The sequence below is a fragment of the Lithobates pipiens genome, unplaced genomic scaffold (genome assembly GCF_037356315.1).
Source record: "Lithobates pipiens isolate NorthernLeopardFrog02 unplaced genomic scaffold, aLitPip1_a1.2 Scaffold_19, whole genome shotgun sequence".
NCBI lineage: Eukaryota > Metazoa > Chordata > Amphibia > Anura > Ranidae > Lithobates > Lithobates pipiens.
Window position 1 is genome coordinate 47,780,471 of NW_027507764.1, and position 26,548 is coordinate 47,807,018.

General features: G+C 42.9%; 1 protein-coding gene across 2 annotated transcripts in view; it reads left to right on the forward strand.

Moving 5' to 3' along the window:
* The window catches only part of VWDE (von Willebrand factor D and EGF domains), a 176,267-nt gene that overhangs the window by 104,629 nt on the left and 45,090 nt on the right, over positions 1–26,548 (forward strand). For both annotated transcript variants that reach the window (XM_077490717.1, XM_077490718.1), the window contains 6 exons: positions 2,536–2,672; positions 3,848–4,003; positions 6,068–6,172; positions 8,996–9,110; positions 12,086–12,336; positions 23,994–24,213. In XM_077490717.1, the coding sequence (XP_077346843.1) occupies positions 2,536–2,672; positions 3,848–4,003; positions 6,068–6,172; positions 8,996–9,110; positions 12,086–12,336; positions 23,994–24,213 (984 nt within the window). The remainder of the gene's footprint in view (positions 1–2,535; positions 2,673–3,847; positions 4,004–6,067; positions 6,173–8,995; positions 9,111–12,085; positions 12,337–23,993; positions 24,214–26,548) is intronic.

Sequence of the window (26,548 nt, forward strand, 5' to 3'; positions counted from 1 at the left end):
TTCCAGTCAGCCTGTGGTATACCATATAGCTCAGTCTGCAAACTATACTTTCCACAATCCACTGCGATTTTTCATCAGTGTCTCTTCTACTCCATGTTAAAGGGGTGCCCTCTAGTGGAGGGAGACAGGAACAGCACTGGTTGTATCTGTGTAGAAGTCTGTTGTAGACACACACACAGGCATGTACTGGCCATATGGACTATATGGAGTTTCCCGGTGGGCCGATGGCTCAGTGGGCCGGTTTCAGTGACAGCCAGTGGCATCACTGGGGGGAACTTTTGGGGCTATAGCCCCGAATCTGGGGCCCATAGCCCCGAGTCAGTCCAGGAGTCCCCAATCACAGGGTCCCAGCCCACTACCTGCCCTCTTTCTGGTGACCCTGATGTAAGGAGGGGCTCTCTGGGAACCCTGATGTAAGCCGGAGGCTCTCTGGGGAAACTGATGTAAGAGAGAGGCTCTCTGTGGACCCGGATGTAAGGGGGGGGCTCTGCGGGGACCCGGATGTAAGGCGGATGATCTCTGGGGACTCTGATGTAAGGGGGGCTCTCTGGGGACCCTGATGTAAGGGGAAGGCTATATGGGGACCCTGATTTAAGGGGAGGCTCTCTGGGGACCCTGATGTAAGTGGGGGGCTCTCTGGGGACTCAGATGTAAGGAGGGGCTCTCTTGGGACCCTGATGTAAGGGGGCTCTCTAGGGGCTTTTTTGCCCAATTGCGTACAGTTTATATACTGTTTTTTGCGTGTTTGCAAAATTAAAGTGGGCCGGTCTGGATGAAGTCCAGGGCCAAATTTTGGTTCCAGTCCAGCCCTACACACACACACACACACACACACACACACACAGAGCAGCAACAGCACAGTGAGACTGCAGCTGCTTCTTTCTAGCCAGTTAAACACCGAACTACATAAAGTCAACAAAAATGCCTTTTGCCTTCTTTGACTGAGCTATTTGAGTCATTTATGTCTCAAACACTCCCCCTCCTAGACACTGCAGCTCACAGTTCGAGGATTTCAGCAACAGAGCCCGTGCTGTCAATACAGATAGCAGTGGCAGAACTAGGTATAGCCTGGTTCTGATTTACAAGCTGCATGTGTGAATCAGCAGTGACAATATTGATAGCTGGTCCCTTGCAACATTTTATTATCCCACTGTAATGCCAGCAGGCACAGCCTGCATGTGAGTGGCAACTCTGCTTCGAATTTAAAAGCAGCACAGCATTGTTGGCACACCATCACAGGAAGCTGGCTGAGATGGACTTCACTGGCAGCATCAACGGGTGTTTGTGGGACTTTGCAGGTGGACTAAGAGAAAACTATAAGTGCAGATGCCCTTCTAGTGCTGCATCACATGGGAAAGCGATGAACTAAAAAGACTAAGCCTGCTCCTTCAGTGTCCATTCACAGACTAGGAGTAGGGAGATGACTAGGCTGTTTTTTTATTTAACTGCAGCAGCTTCACCAACTTGTCTGTCCAATCTGAAATGGCTCCATAAACTTCAGTAGAAACTGTACAAATTAAAAAAATAATTTCACAGGCAAAACAAATTATGTACATAAACAGTTTATTGAGACTATAGAGTTGCTCAGTATAGATAATGATAGACTTCATAAACATAAAATACACAATTTATTGAATCGCAGTTTAAAGGCATTCCATATTAAAATCATGCACACTAATGACATTCTTGTGTGTTCTTATTGCCACAGCGGTGTAAAGATGTATGTATATTCTCGACATGTTTCGCCAAATTGGGGCTTCTTCAATGGAAAAAATATAACCGCTAATATTCTGAAAAGTATATAAAAAAGACAAAATCACTTTCACTTATATATCTTTCTTTTTGATATAGTTTTCATGATATTAGTGGTTATCTTTTTCCCTGAAGAAGCCCCAATTGGATGAAACATGTCAACAATATACATCTTTACACCACTGTGGCAATAAAAACACACAACACTATGTGGGTTATTTACTAAAGGAAAATCCACTTTGCACTGCAAGTGCACTTGGAAGTAAAGTCGCTGTAGATCCGAGGGGGACATGCAAGGATAATTAAAAAACAGCATTTTAACTTGCACATGATTGGATGATAAAATCAGCAGAGCTTCCACTCATTTCAGATCTACCCCTTAGATTCAGAGCAACTGCACTTCCAAGTGCACTTGCAATGCAAAGTGGATGTGCCTTTCGTAAATAACCCCCTATGTCTTTAGTGTGTATGATTTTAATATGTAATTCTTTTAAACCGTGATTCAATAAATTGTGAATTTTCGTTTTTTTTTTAAGTCTGTCATTGTCTATATTGAGCACCTCTAAAATCCCAATAAGCTATTTCAAAATTTTCATTATCAAGGGACGTGGTGCTGTAAAGTTTTGGTCACTTACCCACATCACTAACCAAATTCTGTGCATAATGTAGATCCTGGTTGAATTGCATCATTGTAGTCCAAGTCCACCATTGAAATGGACCACGTAGACAGGCAGGGTGGTGATGTATTTCAATTAATATGTTGTCTTCTTTTACTTTGTAAAGACCAGGGTCCTGAAATCTCTGAGCTTGAAAACTCTGGGCTCTGTGATGTTCGGAGATACGACTGCACTTCTGTACGAGTCTTTGGGACGGGATTCAAAGAATCAGCCAGTCTTAAATGTGAATTTACTAAGCAACAGGTATGTAGCTCCTGTGAGGTCACTGTTTGGTGGCAAATGTTGTGTTTGTTGAGTATCATTCATGTTAACGGCATTCTATTTGATGTTTAGGAAATCAACTTTATGTTAATGTATACCAAATAGGCCCTTAATTTGCCTATGTATGCCTTCAAATATCATGAAATAATCTCAGTTCAGTCAGTGTAGTTTGACTTTATACGTGGTTGCCTCATAAAAAGTAAAATACGACATCAGGGGCATGGGGATGGGTGGGAATAGAAGGTACATCATTAGATTCTTTGTAGCAGGAAAGCTAAAGGTGGATATTGCATGTTTAATGATGTGCCTTAGTAGGCCAAGGACCAGGAGATGGAGTGGAGCAGGGATATGCAATTAGCGGACCTCCAGCTTGTTGCAGAACTACAAGTCCCATGAGGCATAGCAAGACTCTGACAGCCACAAGCATGACACCCAGAGGCATGATGGGACTTGTAGTTTTGCAACAGCTGGAGGTCTGCTAATTGCATATCCCTGGAGTAGAGGAATCAAATCTGTAAAATCAGAAGAGTTTTATCACCCTCCACAAGCGTATGTGCAACTTTAACACTTCTCAGTCAGACACACTAGAATTATTTAAGCAGAGCTACACCTAAAACCCAAAGTTTGGCTGCATGGATTCATCACAGTAGAAAAATGTACATTTAGCAAAAAAAATCCCTTTTAGAAGCAATGCTTGCATGGTGGCACTGCCTAGTCACTCTTGCATGGTGGCACTGCCTAGTCACTCTTGCATGGTGGCACTGCCTAGTCATGCTCTGTTCTCCTAGGTTTACAGGGGTCTATCAGGAGTTTTACATTAACAGACGCAGATCCCACCCACTCCTGCTTCTGATTACTGGATTGTATTCATCATATTATCAAAGGGTGGGACCTAGGAACAGAAGGAGCTTCTCAGAGATAGCTTTCAACTCCACATATATGGTGGCCTCCCTGCAGGCACGTACTGCTTTAGAATGGATTTCAAAGCATGCTTAGGCAAAAGATCAGCTGCAGAATATCTACTGCTAATGGTCTGTCATTCACAACTGGCTTGTCTCACTCTGCTTGAAAGTCTGTTTGTCATTGTCTAGGTCCACTTTAAATGAATGCGTGACTAAACCATTTTTTCCACTTGTGCATTCTTCCCATACTCCCAGTATAGTGGTGGCAAATGGATCCTTCTTGAGCCAGTGCTCATGGACGCTACTTTCAGGAATTCCAGAGCCATTGACTGCCAGATTCCTGTAGATGCCAGCCAAGCTCATGGAATGGAACCAGTGGATGACAAACCAATTGCAAGGTGGAGAGTCAAGGTATTGGATTTTTTCATAATCTTGAGGGAATTCGTTTTAATACCAGTTTACAAACCATGTGAGTGCTTATTGATATCATTTGTAGAATTAAGGTTAGAAAATTAAGGATCCAGCAATGTATTATTAAATAGCAACATGTTAATGTAGCTTAGTGAACCATATGCGAGCGAGCGTGCGAGTGCGAGTGCACGTGGTCTGCGAGTTCATGTGGCCTGCGAGTGCACGTGGTCTGCTAGTGCTCATGGTCTGCGAGTGCACGTGGTCTACGAGTGCTCATGGTCTGCAAGTGCACGTGGTCTACGAGTGCTCATGGTCTGCAAGTGCACGTGGTCTACGAGTGCTCATGGTCTGCAAGTGCACGTGGTCTACGAGTGCACGTAGGCTGTGAGTGCTCGTGGTCTGCAAGTGCACGTGGTCTATGAGTGCACGTAGGCTGTGAGTGCTCGTGGTCTGCAAGTGCACGTGGTCTACGAGTGCACGTAGGCTGTGAGTGCTCGTGGTCTGTGAGTGCACGTGGACGGCGAGTACCTGCATATTGTCTTGTTGAGTACCTGTCTATTGTATTGTTGAGTATTAGTGTCAGGAAGCTAGTTGTTAGGTAATTTGGACAGGGTATAATCCCCAATCTTCATTAAATTAGTAGATACGATGCCCGGCGGGTGTGGAGACGCGACTCGGTGTATATCTTGCGGCATGTATGCGTTCCTTAATCATAATGCGATAGCTCCACATTGCATGATTGCTGTTATCTGTTGGTGCCCCTGCACTAATCTATGTTTTTAGCGGAGTCTTCCTGGTCCCTATATTACCCCTGTGATCACACATTGTCCTCACACCCCTTCCTAATTCTGTGGACTTGCTCTATGTTTTTCTCTGATGCTCCCTATAGAATATTGATGGTCTGTAAAAAAAAGAAAGCCATTGTTAGTGAAACATGTTGGGATATTACATCAAGTACTGATAACCCACAATATACGGATATCAGTGACCATAAACATGATTTGTATCATGCTCTGCTAATTTTTACTAAACTTTATATTTGTTGTTGTTTAATGTAATACATTTCTATTTTTATATAACTTATGTATTCATTATTTTGGGCACTGCTATAATCCCAATTACCCTGCTGTCCCCCTTTTACCTTCACATAACTTCTTGAGTGCCTCAGAGCTCTGAATCACAATACCCCGTTAAAGGGCAGTTTCAACTTCTGTTTAGGAAGTTAAGCAATGGCCCTTCTTCTTTTCCCCAGCTTCTTAGGGGAATAAGGAGTTTAGACAAGTTTCAGAATGGATTTCTGGGCAAGGAACTTGTGAACCCTTAATGCCAGTTTCAACTTTTGTTGATAAAGTTGAGCGCTGGCTCTTCTTCTTTTCCCTTCCTTCTCCTACAGTTTTCTCGTGGACATTGAGATTGCCCACGCTGTTGAAGGACCAATAGGGAATAGAAAAGGAGGGATGCATGTTGAGATTTGCATAGTGAAAATTGAAGAATATCAAGAGCCTGACATGTTCTAACTTTGTCCTTGTATTGTACTGGATTGTTTAGTTCGCAACCTGAACATTTCTATATAATTTATTCAAAATATTAGTAGTGAGGTGAATGATTTGCAAAAGAGATTGGCGTTTGGGACTTGGCAATTTCGTACAATAGCAAGAGGTTCTTGAATCTTTTGTTCAAACTAAGAAAGGTTTGCTATGCTAGGCTGACTTTCCCATCGGTTTTGGTCCCATTGACAATGGTTTCCAGGAGAAAAAAAGAGAGTAAATCTTTCCTGTGGGGAACACAGACAGCAATAAAATCTTTACAGGGCTTCTAATCCTTCTACATTTTATCCAAAACTAAAAAACAAGTTTTGTCTTTAGATTGACTATAGTTCATTTGTGTTTTACTGTATCAGCTCTGCCATCACAAATTACTTCTTTAAATCTTAACTGATGGAAATGCAGCTTGCAGCTATTATTATGTTTCTGGCTGTTTGAAGTAAAACTCCACTCTGTGCAATTGCACTGTATTATTATGTGTTATTGAGAAGCAATTTACATTCCACATCTCTATATGCAGGTCTCCAACGATGGCGAGGTCTTCAGTAACTTTAAATCAATGACTTTGTATGACGGAGCTTGTCAGACCTGCGATCCTGTGTCTGATGGACTGTGTAAGCTAAAGGTATTACGCTATTCCTTTCACCCCTACACCCCCCCCCCCCCATTAAAGAGCTGATAGGGGCATGTTACATATGTGTCCCATAGAATGTATAAAAATAATTCCCTACAAAGCATAGCACCATTGTCAGTGACTTTGGTGTAGATCAGGGGCGGGCGGACTGACCATTGGGCCACTCGGGTGTGTGTTTTTTTTTTTTAATCTGTCTTTGAAATGTCCCTTACCGACATCCTTTTGGTCTAAAAATCCCGAAATGATAGCTGCCCCACCTCTCCAGTACCTTCTCAGCCAATAGAAACATGTCTGTGTATACTGTGTGATTGTATACTGTATGTGTGTGTGTTTGTGTATACTGTGTGGCCCCATAATCTCTGATTGCCCAGGGGCCCCATGAGTTGTCAGTCTGCCCCTGATCAGGGGTCTCTAGAGTTTCTAAACAAAAGACCGATTTATTGTCCTTCCTACTTTAGGGGGCCACACTGTGGCCAGTGAGAGTAGAAAATACCCTAAACATCAGTGAGAGTAAACAATACCCCAAGCTTGGTGGTCACTGAGAGTAAAGAAATTACATAGCACCCTGGTCTGTGGTCTGTAGAAGGAGGAATAGTGTCCCATCACTGGTATCAGTGGAAGGAACAGTGCCCTAGCATTGGGTTTTTTGGATGAAAAGAGCCCCATCATTGGTGTTCTTAGGAGGAAAAGTGTCCCATCACTGGTGTTCTTAGGAGGAAAAGAGCCCCATCACTGGTGTTCTTAGGAGGCAGTGTCCCATCACTGGTGTTCTTAGGAGGAAAAGAGCCCCATCACTGGTGTTGTTAGGAGGAAAAGAGCCCCATCATTGGTGTTCTTAGGAGGAAAAGTGCCCCATCATTGGTGTTGGCTCCCTCTGACACCTCATGCCACTCCAGAAGCCTCTAGAAGCCAGAGAAATGATGCTGCATGTGAGTCACCTGCTGCTATTCTAGGCCACTCTCAGCCCCACAGTTAGGCCTGAATAAATGTACCTGTGCTCACAAAAAAAAAAAAAAAATCTACATCTAGCACCTACCTAAAGTAGATGGTGATACATATGGGTAGATGAGCGGAGGGGGTGGTGGAGCTAGGCCAGCATAGAAAGTAATTAGACACTCCCAGAAGAGGAGAGGACTATGACATGCAAGAGGAAGAAGGCTGTGCTAGGGAACTGACTCTTCCTGGAATTCTCAAATTCTCCAGAAAGTTCAGAGTCACATTGCAAGTCAATAAAAAAAATTATGGAAAGAAAAAATACTGTAAGTAAGCATTAGCCTTTCTCAACCTTTTCAACACAGAGGAACCCTGGAAATAATTCTCCGGTCTTGGGGAACTCCTGCTAAAAATTGAAAATCTACAACTCATCACACATTAGTGTGATAGTCAATGAGAAGAATGCTTCTAATGCCGCGTACACATGACCGGACTTTCTGGCAGACTAGGTCTGACTGAATCATTCCGTCGGGTAGTCCGATCGTGTGTGGGATAGTCCGATCGTTTTTCTTTAAAAAAAATCAGACGGACCTAGAAATAGAACATGTTTCAAATCTGTCCGACGGACTCAATTCCTATCGGGAAAACCGATCGTCTGTATGCTGGTCCGACGGACCAAATACGACATAAGGGAAGGAATTGGCTACTGGCTACTGAAATTCCTTTTCTAGTCCCGTCGTGCGTCATAACGTTCAAAATGAATGAACTTTTGAATGTGTGTGGGGAAGTCCGTTTGTTCGAAAGTCTGTCGGGAAGACCGTCCAACCTTTTCTGCCAGAAAGTCCAGTTGTGTGCACGCAGCATTACACTTGTGGTTATTGGGAAGAATTCCCCCCTTACAGATAGCTAAAAAGATCGATGGTGTCCTATAGAACTTATCTGAGAGGCAGAAATTGACCATTGCTCAGGGAACCCCTAGCAACCTCTAGAGGAACTCAAGGGTTCCACGGAAACCCCGGTTGAGAAACCCCGATTTCGATTTTTGTGATTTTACATGCATTTACAGTAAAACCTTGGTTTGAGAGTGTTTGCAAGACAAGCAGAATTTTATAATACATTTTGACTTGATATACAAGTAGCTTCATGTCACAGCTGAGTATAAAAGAGAAGAGAGGCAGCTCTAGGTGTAGCAATATGGTTACATTTAATGAAGGTACAACATTTAGCAACATATTGCTACACTTAGAATCACCTCTCTTCCGTTTTATACTCTGGAACTCCTGCTGGATTTTGCTTCTAATCCCCTTGTGGAGGCTTCCATTTGTAGATGGAAATTTTATGGTTACACAACCTATTACATTGCTATAATCTTTTTATATGGACTATAAACTGAAGGACCTATGAATAAATGGTTGTGGAACGAATCATTTGAGTTTACATTATTTCTTATGGGGAAATTCGCTTTGATAAACAAGTGCTTTGGATTACAAGCATGTTTCTAGAACGAATTATGCTCGCAATCCAATGTTTTACTGTATTTAAGTCAGTGACAGGGTCTCTTTAAAGTTCTAGAATCTGGTAAAGGTGCGGGAAAATAAATGCAACAACTTGCACGTCTTCCACTGCTCACTTCCTCGGGGTATTACAATCATTGTACGGAGCAGAATGTCAAAAGGAGTGACATCAGTCCCCAGATGATGATTCTCTAACACTTAGCTAAACCAGCCAATGACATCAATGTTCCCAGAGCAATATGTTCTGGACGCATTGCAGCTCTAGAGCGGGTGGAGACGGGGAACACTGTAACAGAAGAGATAATAATGGTGAGATGAATTTTTAGCCCAGTCATGTTTCCTGAACCATATGCTTGTTGTTTTCCAGGAGAAGACCTGTAATATAGATGGACTTTGTTACGCTGAAGGTGACACCAACCCCACCAGTCCTTGTCTACTCTGCAAGCCTGGGGTCTCCAAGTTAACGTGGTCAGTCACTGAAAGTAAGCCCTCTATTATTGTCTATGGAAGAAAATGACACTGAGTGAACACATTTGATCTGCTGAGGGATTTGTTGAGTGGTTTAGATTTACACAGATTAAATATATACGAGGTGTGACAATTTAATTCCCGGATCGTTAACCAGTTGTCGATCCAGCCGCGGCAGTTGGCTCGGCTGCGTGAATCGACGTACGGATACGTTGGTTCGCGCACTGGCTTTTGCGGGAGCTCACCCACGGGTCTGGCAGACTCGATGTCTGCCGTCAACCCGCGATCGCAGGAAAGAGAGCCAGATCGGGGATCTGTCAATGTAAAAAAACAGATCCATGTTCTGATAGGGGAGTAGAGAGAGATTGTCTGTTGCCAGTGATCAGGAACAGCGATCTATCTAATTTCCCAGGCAGCCCATCCCTCATACAGTTAGAAACACCTCGCAGGGAGCACAGTTAGCCTTTGGATCGCTCCCTAGTATTAACCCCTTCCCTGCCAGTGTCATTTATACAGTGATCAGTGCATTTTTATAGCACTGATCACTGTATTGGTGTCACTGGTCCTCAAAAAGTGCGTGGCAAGTCTCTAGCAAGAGCAAAGTTGCAGCGGTGAGTCTACAGCAAGAGTTCTGCAAGTCTACAGCATGAAAATTCAGCCACAGTGACCCCTGTGGTGGGATGACTATTGCACAACATAACTGAACCAGAACGTGCAGCAGACTTGCAGAGTGTTTGCAAAGAAAGTTTATCTGGAGTCACGCAATGCGGATTTGCAGCAATTGTGCAACAAACTTGTATAGTCTGGCGAGTCTAGCAATAGCTTAGCAAGTCATTTTTGAACTTGCAGCTCATTTGCTTTCTATCTGGGATATTGTATATATGGGCTCATGCACACAGGAATACATTAAGTTGTGTTCAGATTCATAACAGATCTGAATGCCACAGTGGGGTTTGCCATAAACCCATTCCCTTTGCTCCTACATTAGCTGCCTACATTGAAGCTACAAACATTTTTTGTTCACAGTCCAATTTTGACTGTATTTTATGCTGTATGCATGCAGACACTTGTACTAACATTTACATAAATTTAAATACATGAATATTATGTGCTGCCACCTCTGCCTGGGGAATTTAGGTTTGTTGTGTAAACACCAACCACGTGCAGGCAGCACAGACCATTGAGTCACTATAATTGGCCGAAGGCCAAGGTCATTCTGCACCGCCGCCGCTGATTACATACTATTGATGTTTACATCTCCATCAGAATGAGTCATCCATGTGGCAGCGGTGCAGTCCAGAATGACCTTTGCCTTTGGTTATTCAGAATGACTGAAGGCCGAAGTCATTCTTCACTAATGCTGTTACTGCATGAATGACTGATTCAGGGGAGATGTAAACCTCAATAGTGTGTAATCAGCGGTGGCCAGAAACTCACAGAATGTATGCACCTCCGCTTATACAGACGCGTATGTGTATAAGTGCATGTTTGTATGAGTTCAGGTGCATGTGCAATTCGTTTCGTTCCAAATTCGTTTTTTAACGAATTTCAACAAATTTGAATATTCTGAAATTTCCAAATTTTTTAATTTACGATATTTGAAAATTCAAAAATCCGGAAATTTGGAAATTCTAAAATCCGAAAATGTATAAATTCGAAATTCAAAAATCCGAAAATTCTTAAATTTGAAAATTCTGAAATTCAAAAATCTGAAAATTCTAAAATCCAAAAATTCGGAAATTCCAAATTTGAAAAAAATACAAAAATAAACAAATTCATAAGAAGAACAAAGATTTTCAGAAAATTTGAAAATCTGAAATAATAACTAACTAATAATAACTTAACTATTACTAACTATTAAATAAAAGGTATTGGAATTTCCCTTCAAATTTGGCTGTCAGTGAACATAACGAATACAAATTTATCCAAAGTTACGAATTTTACACAATAACGAATGCATATCTAAATGAATGGAATGAAATAATAATAATAAATAACAACAATAATAAAACCCTTTTATTATTATTAATTATTCATTTTTTCGTTCCATTTGTTTAGATGTGACATTCGTTATTTGTATTCATTACATTCATTAACAGCCAAATTTGAAAGGAAATTCCAATACCTATAATTTAAGTTAGTTATTATTAGTTGGTTGGTTATTTCTTAGAATTTCCAGATTTTGGATTTTCGAATCTTTGAATTTCTGCATTTTCGAATATCAGAATTTTCACATTTTAGAATTTCTGAATTTCTGAATTTTTGGAATTTCGATTGTTCTAAAATTAGAAAATCTGAAAATTAAAATGTTCAAATTTTCAAATTTACGAATTTTCAAATTTAAAAATGTTTTAATTTCCGGATTTTGGATTTTCAATTTACAAATTTTGATCATAACGAAAGATCCAAAAAATTGAAAAAACCCCACAAAAAACAAATGAAACAAAAACAAACACATTTTTTAGCAGTGCACATGTCTTAGTGCATATAAAACAGGATCTTCCTGCCAGCCAGTCCTGAGATTAACACAGCTCTGGCACTCAGCTGAACCAGTGTCACAATCACAAGCACAGTGGCCTTTATGTTCTGCTGTTCAATGAATTTGGTAAAATTTTAACAAAAATTTCAATTGAAGCGCCACTCCGGTGCTAAGAGGTCCACATACAACTTTTATTCCAATAAAAGTCAGGGGGGCAATCCCCCCAAAAATGTCCAATGCACTTCACGGTCCAAGAGTGCCCATTCACCAGGGCAAGATAAAAACATAAAGATAATAAAGATATCTTTAAAAATTAATGGTAACATTTTGGCTGTGGTTTGCTCGTTCCCCAATATTCACCAAACACCTGGACAGAAAATGAACCCATACTGATGCAATTAGATGATGGTTTGCCATGGTGCTTGCTGATTTGGCAGTTTGTAGCTGGATGAGCTCATCTCTGCATAAAACCTCATAAAAGCTGTGATGATGCTCATGAATCTCTTGCAGACAATCGGCCTCCAGTGCTCCATTCAATATCGGGAAAACTACAGACGTTTTACAGTGAAAACTTTGTATACCAGTTCATGGGGTCAGACCCAGAGGGTTCTGCCATTTTGTTCATGCTGGACTCTGGACCGGAGGGCGCCGCTCTGTCTGCGGCAGGACTGTTGGTCTGGAAGGTCATGTCTCAGACCGCAGAGAAGTTTGTGTTCTCCATCTCTGATGACTGCAATGCAAAGACCACTGAGACGGTGGAGGTAAGATATTCTGTATAATGTTCTGTTGCTGACTTTTGCTTACTATAGACTACAGCATTAAAAAATGTGATTTTAATTGCATTTGCTGTCTCCGCCTGGTTTATGGTTCCTGACAGAGACAAACCAAGGTCAGTACAGGCAGGGTTCAGAGACAAGCCAAGATCAGTACAGGCAGGGTTCAGAGACAAGCCAAGGTCAGTACGAGCAGGGCTCAGAGACAAGCCAAGGTCAGTACAGGCAGGGTTCAGAGACAAGCCAAGATCAGTACAGGCAGGGTTCAGAGACATGCCAAGGTCAGTACAGGAAGGGTTCAGAGACAAGCCAAGGTCAGCACAGGCAGGGTTCAGAGAGAAGCCAAGGTCAGTACAGGCAGGGTTCAGAGACAAGCCAAGGTCAGCACAGGCAGGGTTCAGAGACAAGCCAAGGTCAGTACAGGCAGGGTTCAGAGACAAGCCAAGGTCAGTACAGGCAGGGTTCAGAGACAAGCCAAAGTCAGTACAGGCAGGGTTCAGAGACAAGCCAAGGTCAGTACAGGCAGGGTTCAGAGACAAGCCAAAGTCAGTACAGGCATGGTTCCTAGACAAGCCAGGTCAGCAACTGGAATCAGGATACAGAATCAGAGAATACACAGGAGGATGAGGACAAAGCAGCACTGATCCTGAGCGCTGGCCCAGTTTAATTACCCTGCTTTGCTGTTACAAGTGCACGTGAGCGCCAGCACACACGGGTGTATGCGCATGTGCATTAGCATTTGCCCAATTCCTGCGAGCACAAGAGGGAACATGTATTAGCCTGTGCACAGAAGTCTGTCCAGAGGAGCCATCTCTTCAGTTCATAACTTACATTGGATTACACCAGTCAGCACTGTAAAACGTAACATTTTATCGTAAAAGGAGCTGCCAGCACAAGCTCTTAGATTTCTTTCATCCAGTTCACAGGCCAGGATTAGCTGTAAAAATACAATAGCTGCAGCAAAAAATTCATCCATCCACGCTGTCGGTGGCGGGCCATCCATTAGGGGCGCCCGGGCGTCGCCCCCTCTCTCTACACCACCCCCTATATGCAATAGATAAATTCATACATAGCATGAATCTATCCACGTCCACCCCCTATTCATGCGTTCCGACCCTTTTCAGGGCACAGGGCGCATCAGGGCGCATTCATTTTTTTAAGCACCTGATTAGAGCCAGAGACTCTAATAGGCTTCTAAATAGGGTGGGCTCAGGTCTCAAAGAAAATGCGATCTGATCCCACCCAGGCATGTTACAACAGCGAATTAAACACTGACCCTCGATCCGGCCAATCAGAAGCGTGTGTGAGACCCGTTTTCCAATTGGTCAAAAAAAAGCAACCTGATTGGCCTCTGAGGAAGAAAACGTAAGCCACTGCTGCCGTCGCCTCGATGACCCGTGGAGAGCAGGACAACAGGAGGCTGCTGTCAATCAGGGGAAGCTGCCAGTGATGGGGTAAGTGCTACCGATGACCAACTGGGGGGGGGCGGCATACTGTTTGCCGCTCCCCCCCAAAAATATTCCACCGGCCGCCACTGCACGCTATGTACCATGGATGGAAGCACCTGTCAACTTTTTCTCATTTAGCCCCCAGGCTGGATAAAAATAAGCTATTATTGTACGGCTGGCATAAGTGTATGCCCAGCTTTACTTTAGCGCCAGTGTCAGTACGTCCTGAATGATAAAATTCAAAGAAGGAATGTTGTTATTATTCAGGTTTTGTTTTTTTAAGTCATTCTGATGCACATGCTCAAACATTGACTGTCTGGAAGTGGCTCCTCTATTAATAATTATGTCACAGAGATCACAGAGATAGAATGCCTTTGAAGCCCTAGAGGTGGTGATTTACTGGGGAAACCTTCATCCCGGCATCTCATGAACATCAAAGTTCTGGACACCATAGAGAAGTGTGTGATGATATCTTCACCCTTCTACATATATATCATAAAATGAGAATGTATCCTGCCTGACTCTCGTGGAATCTGGATGAAAGATGATTTATTTCAGATAGTCTAGATAAGGTTGGGGCAGCCAGGCAGAAATGCCAAAACACAAAGAGTCGGCTTTAGTTCATTTGGTCATTTGATGAAAGATTTTTGCTCCCAAAACAAAATAAATACATAAATGAAATAAAAAGCATAAGGCCAACTCCATCCTAAAATATATATCCAAGGCTTCCTACCACTTTCTGATTCTATACCACATTGGAGATCACCTATAAAGCCGCGTACACACGTGGTGGACTGTCTGGCCAACTTAGTCCGTCAGACAATCCAACGGACAGTCTGTCATACTTTCGAATGAACGGACTTGCCCACACACGGCACTTTTTGAGCGGACTAATACGGCGGACTAAGTCCGCCATACTACCCGCCCTACTTTTGAAATGAACGGACTCGCCCACACACGCGGAGGAAAGTCCGCTCATTTCGAGCGCGTCTCCAGGTAGGCGGGGCCCGCGAAGGAGACGTCGCTGACCCCGCCGCCTGGAATGGACTTAAAGGGGAACCGCGGCGACAGAAGACTGGGCCACCACCTGTAAAAGAGCTATAAGAAGGCGCGGTGGCCCGGCAGAAGAACCGAAGAGGGGGACAAGACCCCCGAAGTCGGGAGAAGAGGCCGGCGGCGAGGAAGAAAGCCGGACTCCTCCGCTAGTAAAAGAGCTACAAGAAGATAGCGGAGGAGTCCGGCGAGAAGACCCCCGAAGACGGAAGACCCCCGGAGCTGTGCAATAAAGTATTTTATCTCGTGTGTTGTGTTTTTTTTTGTACTTTTATTTTACAGGTGAATGGGTAGGGGTACATTGTACCCCATACTCATTCACATAGGGTGGGGGGCCGGTATCCGGGGGCCCCCTTATTAAAGGGGGCTCCCGGATTCCGATAAGCCCCCCGCCCGCAGACCCCGACAACCAACGGCCAGGGTTGTCGGGATGAGGCCCTTGTCCTCATCAACATGGGGACAAGGTGCTTTGGGGTGGGGGGGCCTCGCGGCCCCCCCTTCCCCAAGGCACCCCCCCATGTTGAGGGCACGTGGCTTGTACGGCTCAGGAGGGGGGGCGCTCGCTCGCCCCCCTTTCCTGGCCGGCCGGGTAGCGTGCTCGGACAAGGGTCTGTTGTGGACTTGGGGGGGACCCCCACGCCGATTTTTTTCGGCGTTGGGGTTCCCCTTTAAGTCCATACCTGGATACCCGCTCGAAATGAGCGGACTTTTCTCCGGGCGGGAAAAGTCCGCTCATTTCAAAAGTACGGCGGACTGGCACACACACGGGCGGACTGTCCGCTGAAATGCGAGTCCAACAGACAGTATTTCCAACATTCCGAAATACTTAGTCCGCCAGACTGCACGCTGAAAAAGTCCGCTGAAGCCCACACACGAGCGGACTGTCCGCTGAAATGTGTTTCGGCGGACTAAGTAGGCCAGACAGTCCGCCCGTGTGTACGCGGCTTTAGGCTTCTTGTACACAGTACTTACTGTATACTGTATATGGTGGAAACATATATATGGTCTGTATACCGTGTTCATTGACACACAATATATGCATATATACATGTTTAAAAATTCTTCTAGCTATACCATAATCTATTACTCAAGTGGAGGTGTGATTTATGCATGCATACTTTCCTATGCAAAATACTCACCAGTTACCCAGGTCTTTGTCCTTTTTTTTTTTATGATCTAAATATGTTGCTGGTTTACTGATATGCGCAGTTCCATTGAAAGCAATAAGCTGCATCAAAAATTTAAATAAAAAAAAGCCACAATGCCCGTGTGCAAGAGCCCTTTCAGCCTAACAAAACTTTTAGTAAGACCAGTAACATTAGATAAGTACAGTAGTATTGTGTTGTATTAGTCGTCGATTAATGCAGAACTTTGGGTGTATAAGGGATCCTCTTTATTGGCTAGTAAAGATGCAAGCTTTCAGGATAACTTAGATCTCTTCTTCAGGCTTTATGCACTTCAGTTTAAATTACATAAAAACATTCCAGGGGCATCAGAAAAAAACGTGTGCAAAGTCTTAGTTTGTTTCTTTGGAATGCAATCAAAGCCTGAGTACAAAAGGCCAAAGAGAAGGAACCTTACTCTATTCCCTTGTACACACGGTCGGACATTCCGACGTAAAATGTCCGATCGGACCGTGTTGTCGGATAATCCGACTGTGTGTGTACTCCATCGGACTGTTTCCATCGGTATATCTGACAGACAAAGTTTTAGAGCTGGGCTATAAAACTTTCCGACAGCATGATCCAATCGGACTTTGTCCGATAGTGTGTAGAGAATTCCGATCGGACAAAGTGCCACGCATGCTCAGATCAAATTCCTAGACCAAAGCTATTGGCTACTAGCCTGAACGTAGTCCCGTCGTAATGAAATAACGTCGTCACGTTACGTACTTTCCAACAACTTTGTCCGACCATGTGTATGCAACACAAGTTTCGGACAAAATCCGACGGATTTTGTTGTCGGAATGTCCGACCGTGTGTACAAGGGCTATGAGTGGAAGCAAGGATCTCTCTGTAGAGGTCCAATACACACTGGACTTACACTGTAGAACAAAACAAGATAAAGTTGGCGCACAAATGAATGGTCTCTTTAAGAGCGTTTGACTATCTCGTGGGATGTTTGTTTATTTAAATAAATGTCCTGTAGATGGTCTCAATGTGCGGCTGTTAACCCATTATGGACTTGGTAAAAAATGGATGCAGCAGAAAAAACGATCAAAAACAGCGCATCAAAGGGACTAGTAGATTGATGTGAAAAAGACTTTAAAATGTCATTTATTAAATGTAAAAAATAAACACAGACATCTGATCCCTGCAGGATCTCAAACACATAAAAAACACCAATCATAAAACGGACAGATGTTTGATAATGAAAAGCTCCTCAGATCTCTCAATTATAACTTTGGAAAGGTCAAAACCAACGACCAATGTGCACAGCTTTCGAATGCCTAATGAATGCAATCAATCATCTGAAAGAACCCAAAAAGTCAGTGTAAACGAATGGAACAACGTTTCTAGGGACACTCACTTCATAGGTGTTCAATGGGCTGCAGAGCTGATGAGTCCAGTCTGATGACCGAGGGGGAGGTGTTTATTTCAGCTCCATCTGAAGCGTTCGGCTTGGAGGCAGAGGTGTAATGCTGCACGCTAGGTGGTAAGGATCAAGCTTAGTCACCAGATGATATCAGCTGTACACATAGGCAGCTTGGAGAACGCTGCACGGCCTGCAGTGCGGCTTGTCCGAGCGGCTGTGGATCACATGAGAGGCTTGTCACGTGGAAGGCTGTGAAGGGGAAGGTTGCTATGCCGACTCTCCTGCTTACATGTTTCGCGCTCCTGCGCTTTGTCAAAGCTGGAGCGGCATACAGCAACCAGAAAGATAAAGGCATCGGGTAGTGTGTAGGGGCGGGGACTGTCGAAGTCTCTCAGGTTAACCCCTAATGTGTCACTAAGCCTCCTGCAGTTAAAACCTTATTAGACAGGGGTCTGTGTCAGTGAAAGAACTGTTAGAAAACATCTAATAGGAAATGTGGATTGAAACCTATGGTTGACACAGTGGTGTAGTGGTTAGCACTCTCACCTAGCAGCAAGCAGGACGCTGGTTCGATTCCCAACCACGCCACCACCCGCCTGAAGCTTGTATGTTCTCCCTGTGCCTGTGTGGGTTTCCATGGGGATATTAAAGGATATACAGAAGGGAGAAGAATGCTATGGATAAAAGGACACTGTAAGTTAAAAAAACACTGTAAGTTAAAAAAACTCAAGGGGGGGAAAAAATGCGGAGACCAAGGGCAAAAAAACAAATTATTTAAAAGATATATTTTATATTATTATTATTAAGTCCTTTCCTATAGGATAGTTAGAATAAATATATTAGCTACTCTTCGTTCATAAAAAAAAAAAAAAAAAAAAAAAAAAAAAAAAAAAAAAAAAAAAAAAAAAAAGGAAAATGAAAGAAAATGAAAATATATTTTCTATAAAAAATGTAGGGTGGCGGTCATGAACGATGAGTAGCGACTATATCTGAGTAACCTATATCAAGAGGTTATGCTGAGGATGTCAATGTCTTCATTGAGGCCATCAGGCGAGAGAGACCCCATAAGATATATCCAGAAGGTCTCCCTGCGACAAAGGTGGGAGAATCTTTCGTTGGCCGTTAGGGTACCCTTGGGGATAGCCTCAATTGCAAGGACCTCCATTTCTTTAAAGTTTTTATCATGACAATGGCGAAAATGGCGTGGCACGCTGTGTTGAATGCAGCCCTCTTTAATCAGGCGGCGATGTTCGCCCACCCTGACTCGTAGGGCCCGCATAGTGCGGCCTACATAAAGGAGGCCACAGGGACAACGTAAAACATATATTACGTATTCTGTAGAACACGTGATGAATTGTTTAATCTCAAAGGTTTTTCCTTTGGATGTAGTGATGGTGGATTGGCCATTGGGGATGGACTGACAAGTATAACAACCTCTTTTACGACATTTAAAAATCCCACATCTATTATCAAAGTACATCCTAATATCAGGGAATATATTATTATCCTTTCTATTGGATTTTATAAGTTTATTGGGAGCAATAATATTTTTGATTGTACGAGAGCGTCTAAAAGTGATTTGGGGTCTGACCGGAAGGAGTGGTGCTAAAATCGGATCCAGCTTTAGGATATCGTAATGTTTAAGAATTATTTTAGACATATGTTTATATTGTGTGTTAAAGGTAGAAATAAACCTAATTGTAGTATAGTCATTAGTGGAATTTTTGGGACGTTTTTTCGTAGGTGAATGCTTGGTTGCGTGTTCCATAAAGGCCTGTGTAACTAAATCATCTGGGTATTCTTTTTCTAAGAATTTTTTTGCCATCTGCTGGCCTTGTTGTGTATAGTCCTCAGTTGAGGTACAGTTTCTGCGTAACCTTTGGAACTGACCGCTAGGAATATTTTTCTTCCAAGCAGGGTGATGGCAACTCTTATAATGAAGGTAAGAGTTGCCTGCTGTGGGTTTAATATGGTTGCTAGTGGTGACACTATGCTCATTATGAGAAAGTACAAGGTCCAAAAAGACCAGATGGTTTTGGTCGATGACCGATGTGAAAGATAGACCCATAGAATTGTTGTTGCAATAAGTGACGAAGGAGGAAAAAGTCTCAACTCCGCCACTCCATATGAGCAAAATGTCATCTATATAACGACCATAAAATACGATAAACTCAGCAAAAGGATTGTTTCTCCAGATTTTTTGTTCCTCCCAAAAGCCCATGGTGAGGTTCGCATATACCGGGGCAAAACTGGCTCCCATGGCTGTACCTTGGCGCTGGAGGAAAAATTGGTCTAAAAAGGTGAAGTAGTTATGTTTCAAGCAGAACTCTATGCTCAATAATAAAAATTCAGACTGTTTGGAGTTCATGCTTTCATCAATGCTCAAAAAGTGTTGTATTGCATTCAGTCCCACTTCGTGGGGTATAGAAGTATAAAGCGAGTTGACGTCTAAAGAGGCCCACATATATTCGTCAGACCATCTGTAGTTTTCCATAACCTCAATCACCTGACTGGAGTCCTTAATATAGGAAGGAAGTTGCACCACCAATGGCTGTAAGATGTGATCTATATAGGCCGAAAGGCCGCTAGTGAAACTATTAGTACTGGCCACTATTGGTCTACCCGGAGGGTTAGTAAGGGACTTGTGAACCTTGGGGAGATGATAAAAGTAAGGGGTGCTGCAGACTTTGGGGAGGAGGAATCGTTTTTCTTGGGGATTTAACACCCCATCTTTTTGAGCTTTGTCTACCAACGTAATTAAATCACGCTGGTAAATTGGAAGGGGGTCGGTTTGAAGTTTTTGATATGTAGTCGTATCAGATAACAGGCGATTGGCTTCGCCAAGGTAGTCGCCCATGTCCTGTACGACTAGACTCCCTCCTTTATCGGCTTGTTTGACCACAATGTTCTTGTTGGTGGTAAGGTTATGAAGAGCCTGTTGTTCAAATTTATTTAGATTAGCTTGTTTTTTGTTATTGGTTGTATTGCATAACTCAATAAATTCTTTATAAACCACTTGGTAAAAAGTCTCAATAAAGGGGCCCTTAGAATGGGTTGGGTTAAAGGTGGACGCCGGTTTCAGATGAGTATGAATTATCGCTGGTTCTGTAAAGGGATATTGTGTTTGGCTTGAGATATGACACTCGCTCCACAAGTCTTCAAGAATTCTTTTTTTTTTTTTTTTTTTTTTTTTTTTTTTTTTTTATGAACGAAGAGTAGCTAATATATTTATTCTAACTATCCTATAGGAAAGGACTTAATAATAATAATATAAAATATATCTTTTAAATAATTTGTTTTTTTGCCCTTGGTCTCCGCATTTTTTCCCCCCCTTGAGTTTTTTTAACTTACAGTGTTTTTTTAACTTACAGTGTCCTTTTATCCATAGCATTCTTCTCCCTTCTGTATATCCTTTAATATATCCTTTAATATCCCCATGGAAACCCACACAGGCACAGGGAGAACATACAAGCTTCAGGCGGGTGGTGGCGTGGTTGGGAATCGAACCAGCGTCCTGCTTGCTGCTAGGTGAGAGTGCTAACCACTACACCACTGTGTCAACCATAGGTTTCAATCCACATTTCCTATTAGATGTTTTCTAACAGTTCTTTCACTGACACAGACCCCTGTCTAATAAGGTTTTAACTGCAGGAGGCTTAGTGACACATTAGGGGTTAACCTGAGAGACTTCGACAGTCCCCGCCCCTACACACTACCCGATGCCTTTATCTTTCTGGTTGCTGTATGCCGCTCCAGCTTTGACAAAGCGCAGGAGCGCGAAACATGTAAGCAGGAGAGTCGGCATAGCAACCTTCCCCTTCACAGCCTTCCACGTGACAAGCCTCTCATGTGATCCACAGCCGCTCGGACAAGCCGCACTGCAGGCCGTGCAGCGTTCTCCAAGCTGCCTATGTGTACAGCTGATATCATCTGGTGACTAAGCTTGATCCTTACCACCTAGCGTGCAGCATTACACCTCTGCCTCCAAGCCGAACGCTTCAGATGGAGCTGAAATAAACACCTCCCCCTCGGTCATCAGACTGGACTCATCAGCTCTGCAGCCCATTGAACACCTATGAAGTGAGTGTCCCTAGAAACGTTGTTCCATTCGTTTACACTGACTTTTTGGGTTCTTTCAGATGATTGATTGCATTCATTAGGCATTCGAAAGCTGTGCACATTGGTCGTTGGTTTTGACCTTTCCAAAGTTATAATTGAGAGATCTGAGGAGCTTTTCATTATCAAACATCTGTCCGTTTTATGATTGGTGTTTTTTATGTGTTTGAGATCCTGCAGGGATCAGATGTCTGTGTTTATTTTTTACATTTAATAAATGACATTTTAAAGTCTTTTTCACATCAATCTACTAGTCCCTTTGATGCGCTGTTTTTGATCGTTTTTTTTTACTTACACTGTAGAAGCTGTGCCAAACAAAAAGCAAGCAGAGGTCCAAAGACTAGTTATTAGTATTATTAGTATTGCCTATGGCTTCCTTGCAATTAATATATAACTGATTTACCGTACTTTGTTCTACACTGTGTCTCAATGTGGGGATGGCCACCATGGGGGTTTTGCTTCTTCATGTCAGCGCTGCCTCCCTGATGACTGGTGAAGGAATATTCAAGAAGCAGCAAGAGAGGAGGAATCACAGATTCATAGAATGGATAAAGCAGTAGCAAGGAGATCCTTACACTGCAGGTCCTCAGGTACAGCTTCCTCTTCAGCAAGGAAAACAGTGAGCAGCACAGTAGTGACATCACCAAATCTCACTCCAGATCTGTTGAGAGTAGCAGTCATAAGAAGAAGTGCCTTCAATAAACTCACTGCAGATATACAGCTAAGAGGCAGGTACAGCAGTGCACTGTTATTTTTCAGCAGGCATTCAAGACACAAGGTAGACTTTTCAGGTCATTACTTTTACATTACTTCAATCAACTTTTCTCCATCGCCTAGTGAGGGACACGGTTTAAGAGTTAGAAACCCAAGAATATACTACTAGGTTTCTTACTATCAAGCTGTGTCCTTCATTTTACTCTGAGAAAAGGATTTTACAAGTATACTATACAATCTATGGCCCCTGGGCCACATCTGACCTGCTACAAGTTTTTCTTGCCTGCAGCTAGGAGCAGTGGTGTATTCACAATGGGTACAGTTTGAGGATTCAGGTCAGCAGAGGTTGCCTATGGTCTCCGCTTTAACAACCCCACCCCCGCACCCCTTACCTCCCTCATGTAGTCTCCAGTGCAGGTCTTCCGTTAACAACCCCCCCTCCCTGCTGTGCTGTCATTACCCTGTTATTGGTTGCTGGGAATGCTTGCATCTTAGCAACCAGCAACATATTGCCCCAGCATTCACAGTAGGATGGAACCTCATGCAGATCTGCTACAGCTCTTGCTCTGCTGCTACAGCCATATGGTAAGCTTTACAGTGTTGATAGGAACCCTGATGTATGTGGGGGCTCTGAACGGGACCCTAATGTAAAAGGAGCTTTGATGGGTACCCTGATGTAAGGGGTCCCCTGATAGGGACCCCAATGTAAGAAAGGTCTCTGATGCATAAAAGATCTTTAATGGAGACCCTGATGTAAGGGGGGGGGGGGTGCTGATAGGGACCCTAATGTAAGAAACAACTCTGATGTAAGAGGAGCTCTGATGGGGACTTCTGATGTAAGTGGGATTCCCTAATGCATGGGTGTTCTCTGATGCAGAGGGGAACTTTGATGGGGGCCTTAATGTAAGGGGTAACTTTGATGCGTACCCCAATCTAAGGGGGACTCTGATGTGACCTTGATACAGGGGAGGACCCTAATGTAAGGGGGATTCTGATGGAGACCCCTTGGTAAGTTTGGACGCTTACTAAAGTTTTTGTTTTGTTCTGAATCATATCACGCTCTGGGAGCCGGATGTGGCCCTGTGCTTGCCTTTATCCGGCCATTGGAACACCAACAATGGGGCACTATTCCTCCCACTGACACCAACAATGGGGCACTATTCTTCCCACTGACACCAACAATGGGGCACTATTCTTCCCACTGACACCAACAATGGGGCACTATTCCTCCCACTGACACCAACAATGGGGCACTATTCCTCCCACTGACACCAACAATGGGGCACTATTCCTCCCACTGACACCAACGATAGGACACTATTCCTCCCACTGACACCCATGATAGGACACTATTTATCCCACTGATACCAATGATGGAGCACTATTCCTCCCACTGACACCAATGATAGGACACTATTTATCCCACTGACACCACTGATTGGGCACTATTCCTCCTAATAATTCCAACAATGGGGCACAATTCCTCACAATTATACCATCGATGGGGCACAATCCCTCCTCCTAATACCAAATGTGGTGATGTTTACTCCCACTGATGCCAGGAAAAATTTCCAATCCTGCTGGCCACAGTTTGGCCCTCCTAAATTTTTAAGGACTATAAACTAGCCCTTTGTTTAGAAAGTTTGGAGAACCCTGCTCTGGATGCTCATTATAAGATAGCACGTCTTAACTTTTTGGGTTCAGGTCCACAGTAAACTCTGTAATATGTCTTATTTTACCTATTTTGTTGCTGCATGTGGTCTTATTTTGTGTTCTCAGGTTCTAGTGAAAGCATGTGGCTGCAAAAATGGTGGATCATGCGTGGCAAATATTAACTTCCCACCAGGAAAAGGGGAATATCTATGTGTCTGCACACCAGGATTTGAAGGAGAGAACTGTGAAACGGACACTGATGACTGTCAGTCTAATCCATGCGGTGCAGGAAAATGTATAGATGAGGTCAATGGCTATCACTGCGAATGCCCTACAGGTCTGAAAGGTGGGTCAAGAATGACCGGATGTACTGTACACCGAGTGAGAATCATTTACCAAAAGATATGTTTGATCTCAACTGCAGGACATTTATTAAAAGAATGCTGTTATTTATTGATAACAAATAATTAATATCTGGCTTAGTGGTTTGAAGGTCATAAAGAGTCCAGTCAAAAATGCTATTTTTATTAGAGGTGAAAGTCAGGGAGATGAGGCGTTCCCTGGCTTCTTGTATGTCTTGGATACTCCAACAGTGATCTCTTCTGCCAACATTACCAGCTCTGTACCTGTCCACCTTTGTGTTTTCCAGCTCCTCCTGTTATAGATTTTCCATAATATGAAATTTAAAAAAAATGTGGGAGGGATGGTGTACAACATGTGTGTAGGGCCAGGAACCCAGTGCAGAGATCTCATCAATAGGATCCCAGAGACAGAAGACATAATCGGGACCTTAAGCAATCAGGTTGAGTCATTGTAGTTGCCTCTAGCAGCTAATCTAGAGATCTCTAAATGTAATACGATGACAGATATAAAGTATTTGGGACAGTAAGTATGTAAAAATGTGAAATGAATGATCTGGTGATAGCATCTCTTTAATATTGGCCAACAAAGCCCATTTATAAAGTCAGTGTGGAGGGAGGGAGAGACACCCTTGGCAGGACCCTTATCTCAAAGGATTATTATGATTTGCTAAAAAAAATAAAAAACATACAATCCAGTAATGGACTGTTCTCTCGAGATCTTTTAACTCTATTTGTCTATTTGTAGCTGAAGGTGTAACAGCCATCATTCTATCTGGCTAAACTTTACCTCCTACTGCTATGGGGGCTTTCATACAGAAGCCATTTTTTTAAGTTTTCGATGGAATTATTATAACCAGGAGGAAGCAGAACAGACTCAGAAAATGTATAAGTATTATATCTTCCATCTTGAACTGTGTGAGAAGGGTGAAAGTAGAGATAGGCAAAACCAAAACATTTTGTCTTGTTTAGTTTCAGATTAGTTTGTTAAGTTAAAAATTGAATTTCATTATATTCGTTATGTTAAAATGATTCATTTTCAAAATGTAATTTTTATATTCGGATTCATGTATATTTTTTATCCTAAAACCAATTTGAGATTCAAATTATAATCCCCTCCAATAATTTACCCACTATTGATGTTAGGCTGATTAGCCTTTCCTTTTCAGGGATTTGTCTCTGCCCTTTTTTGAATATTGGTACCACATTGGCTTTTCTCCAATCAGCTGGTACAATTCCTGTCAGTATGCTGTCTGCAAAGATTAGGAACAAGAGTTCTCTGAGGACTCTCCAGTGTAAGCCATCCAGTCTTGGTGATTTATTTGTATTAAGTTTATCTAGTCTTTCCTTGACTCCAGTCTCTTTTAGCCACGAGGGTACATCCTGTGTTGTGACTCTAAGCCCTTGTACACACGGTCGGACATTCCGACAACAAAATCGGACAGATTTTTTCCGACGGATTTTGTCCGAAACTGGTGTTGCATACACACGGTAGGACAAAGTTGTCGGAAAATCCGATCGTTCGGAACGTGATGACATTTGTACGTTACAACAGGACTACGTTCAGGCTAGTAGCCAATAGCTTTGGTCTCGTAATTTGATCTGAGCATGCGTGGCACTTTGTCCGATCGGAATTCTATACAAATGACCGGACAAAGTCCTATCGGATCATGTTGTCGTAAAATTTTATATCCAGCTCTCAAACTTTCTTGGTCGGACATTACGATGGAAAAAGTCAGATGGAGCCCACACACGGTCGGATTATCCGACAACGCGGTCCGATCGGACATTTTCCGTCTGAATTTCCGACCGTGTGTACAAGGGCTAACAGTACTGTCGCAGTTGGTACACCCCTCCTTTTCCTGTGTAAAAACTGAGGAGAAGAGGGCATTTAGTACAGTTGCCTTCTCTGTGTCATTTGTAGCCATCCTCCCGTCCTCGTCTTTTATGTGGGCAATGTGCTCTGATCTCGCCTTTTTACTGTTAATGTATGTAAAAAATGTCTTTGGAGTTTTTTTACTCTCCTCCGCTATGTATCTCTCATAATCTTTTTTAGCCGCCCTGATTGTGTTTTACACTTGTAGTGTCGGAGTGCAGACAATGGCCCATCTCCTTTATATTTTTTAAAGGGCACATTTTTCTCTTTAATGAGGTTTTTCAAATTACGGTTTAGCCACCCAGGTTTAACCTTTGCTCTTCTATATTTATTGCCCATTGCAATGCCCTGTGTGATACCTTTATTAAAATATGCTCCTAAAGCATTCCCATTTTTCTTCCATGTTCAATTTTTCTAGGATTTGGTCCCAATTTATGTCATGTAGT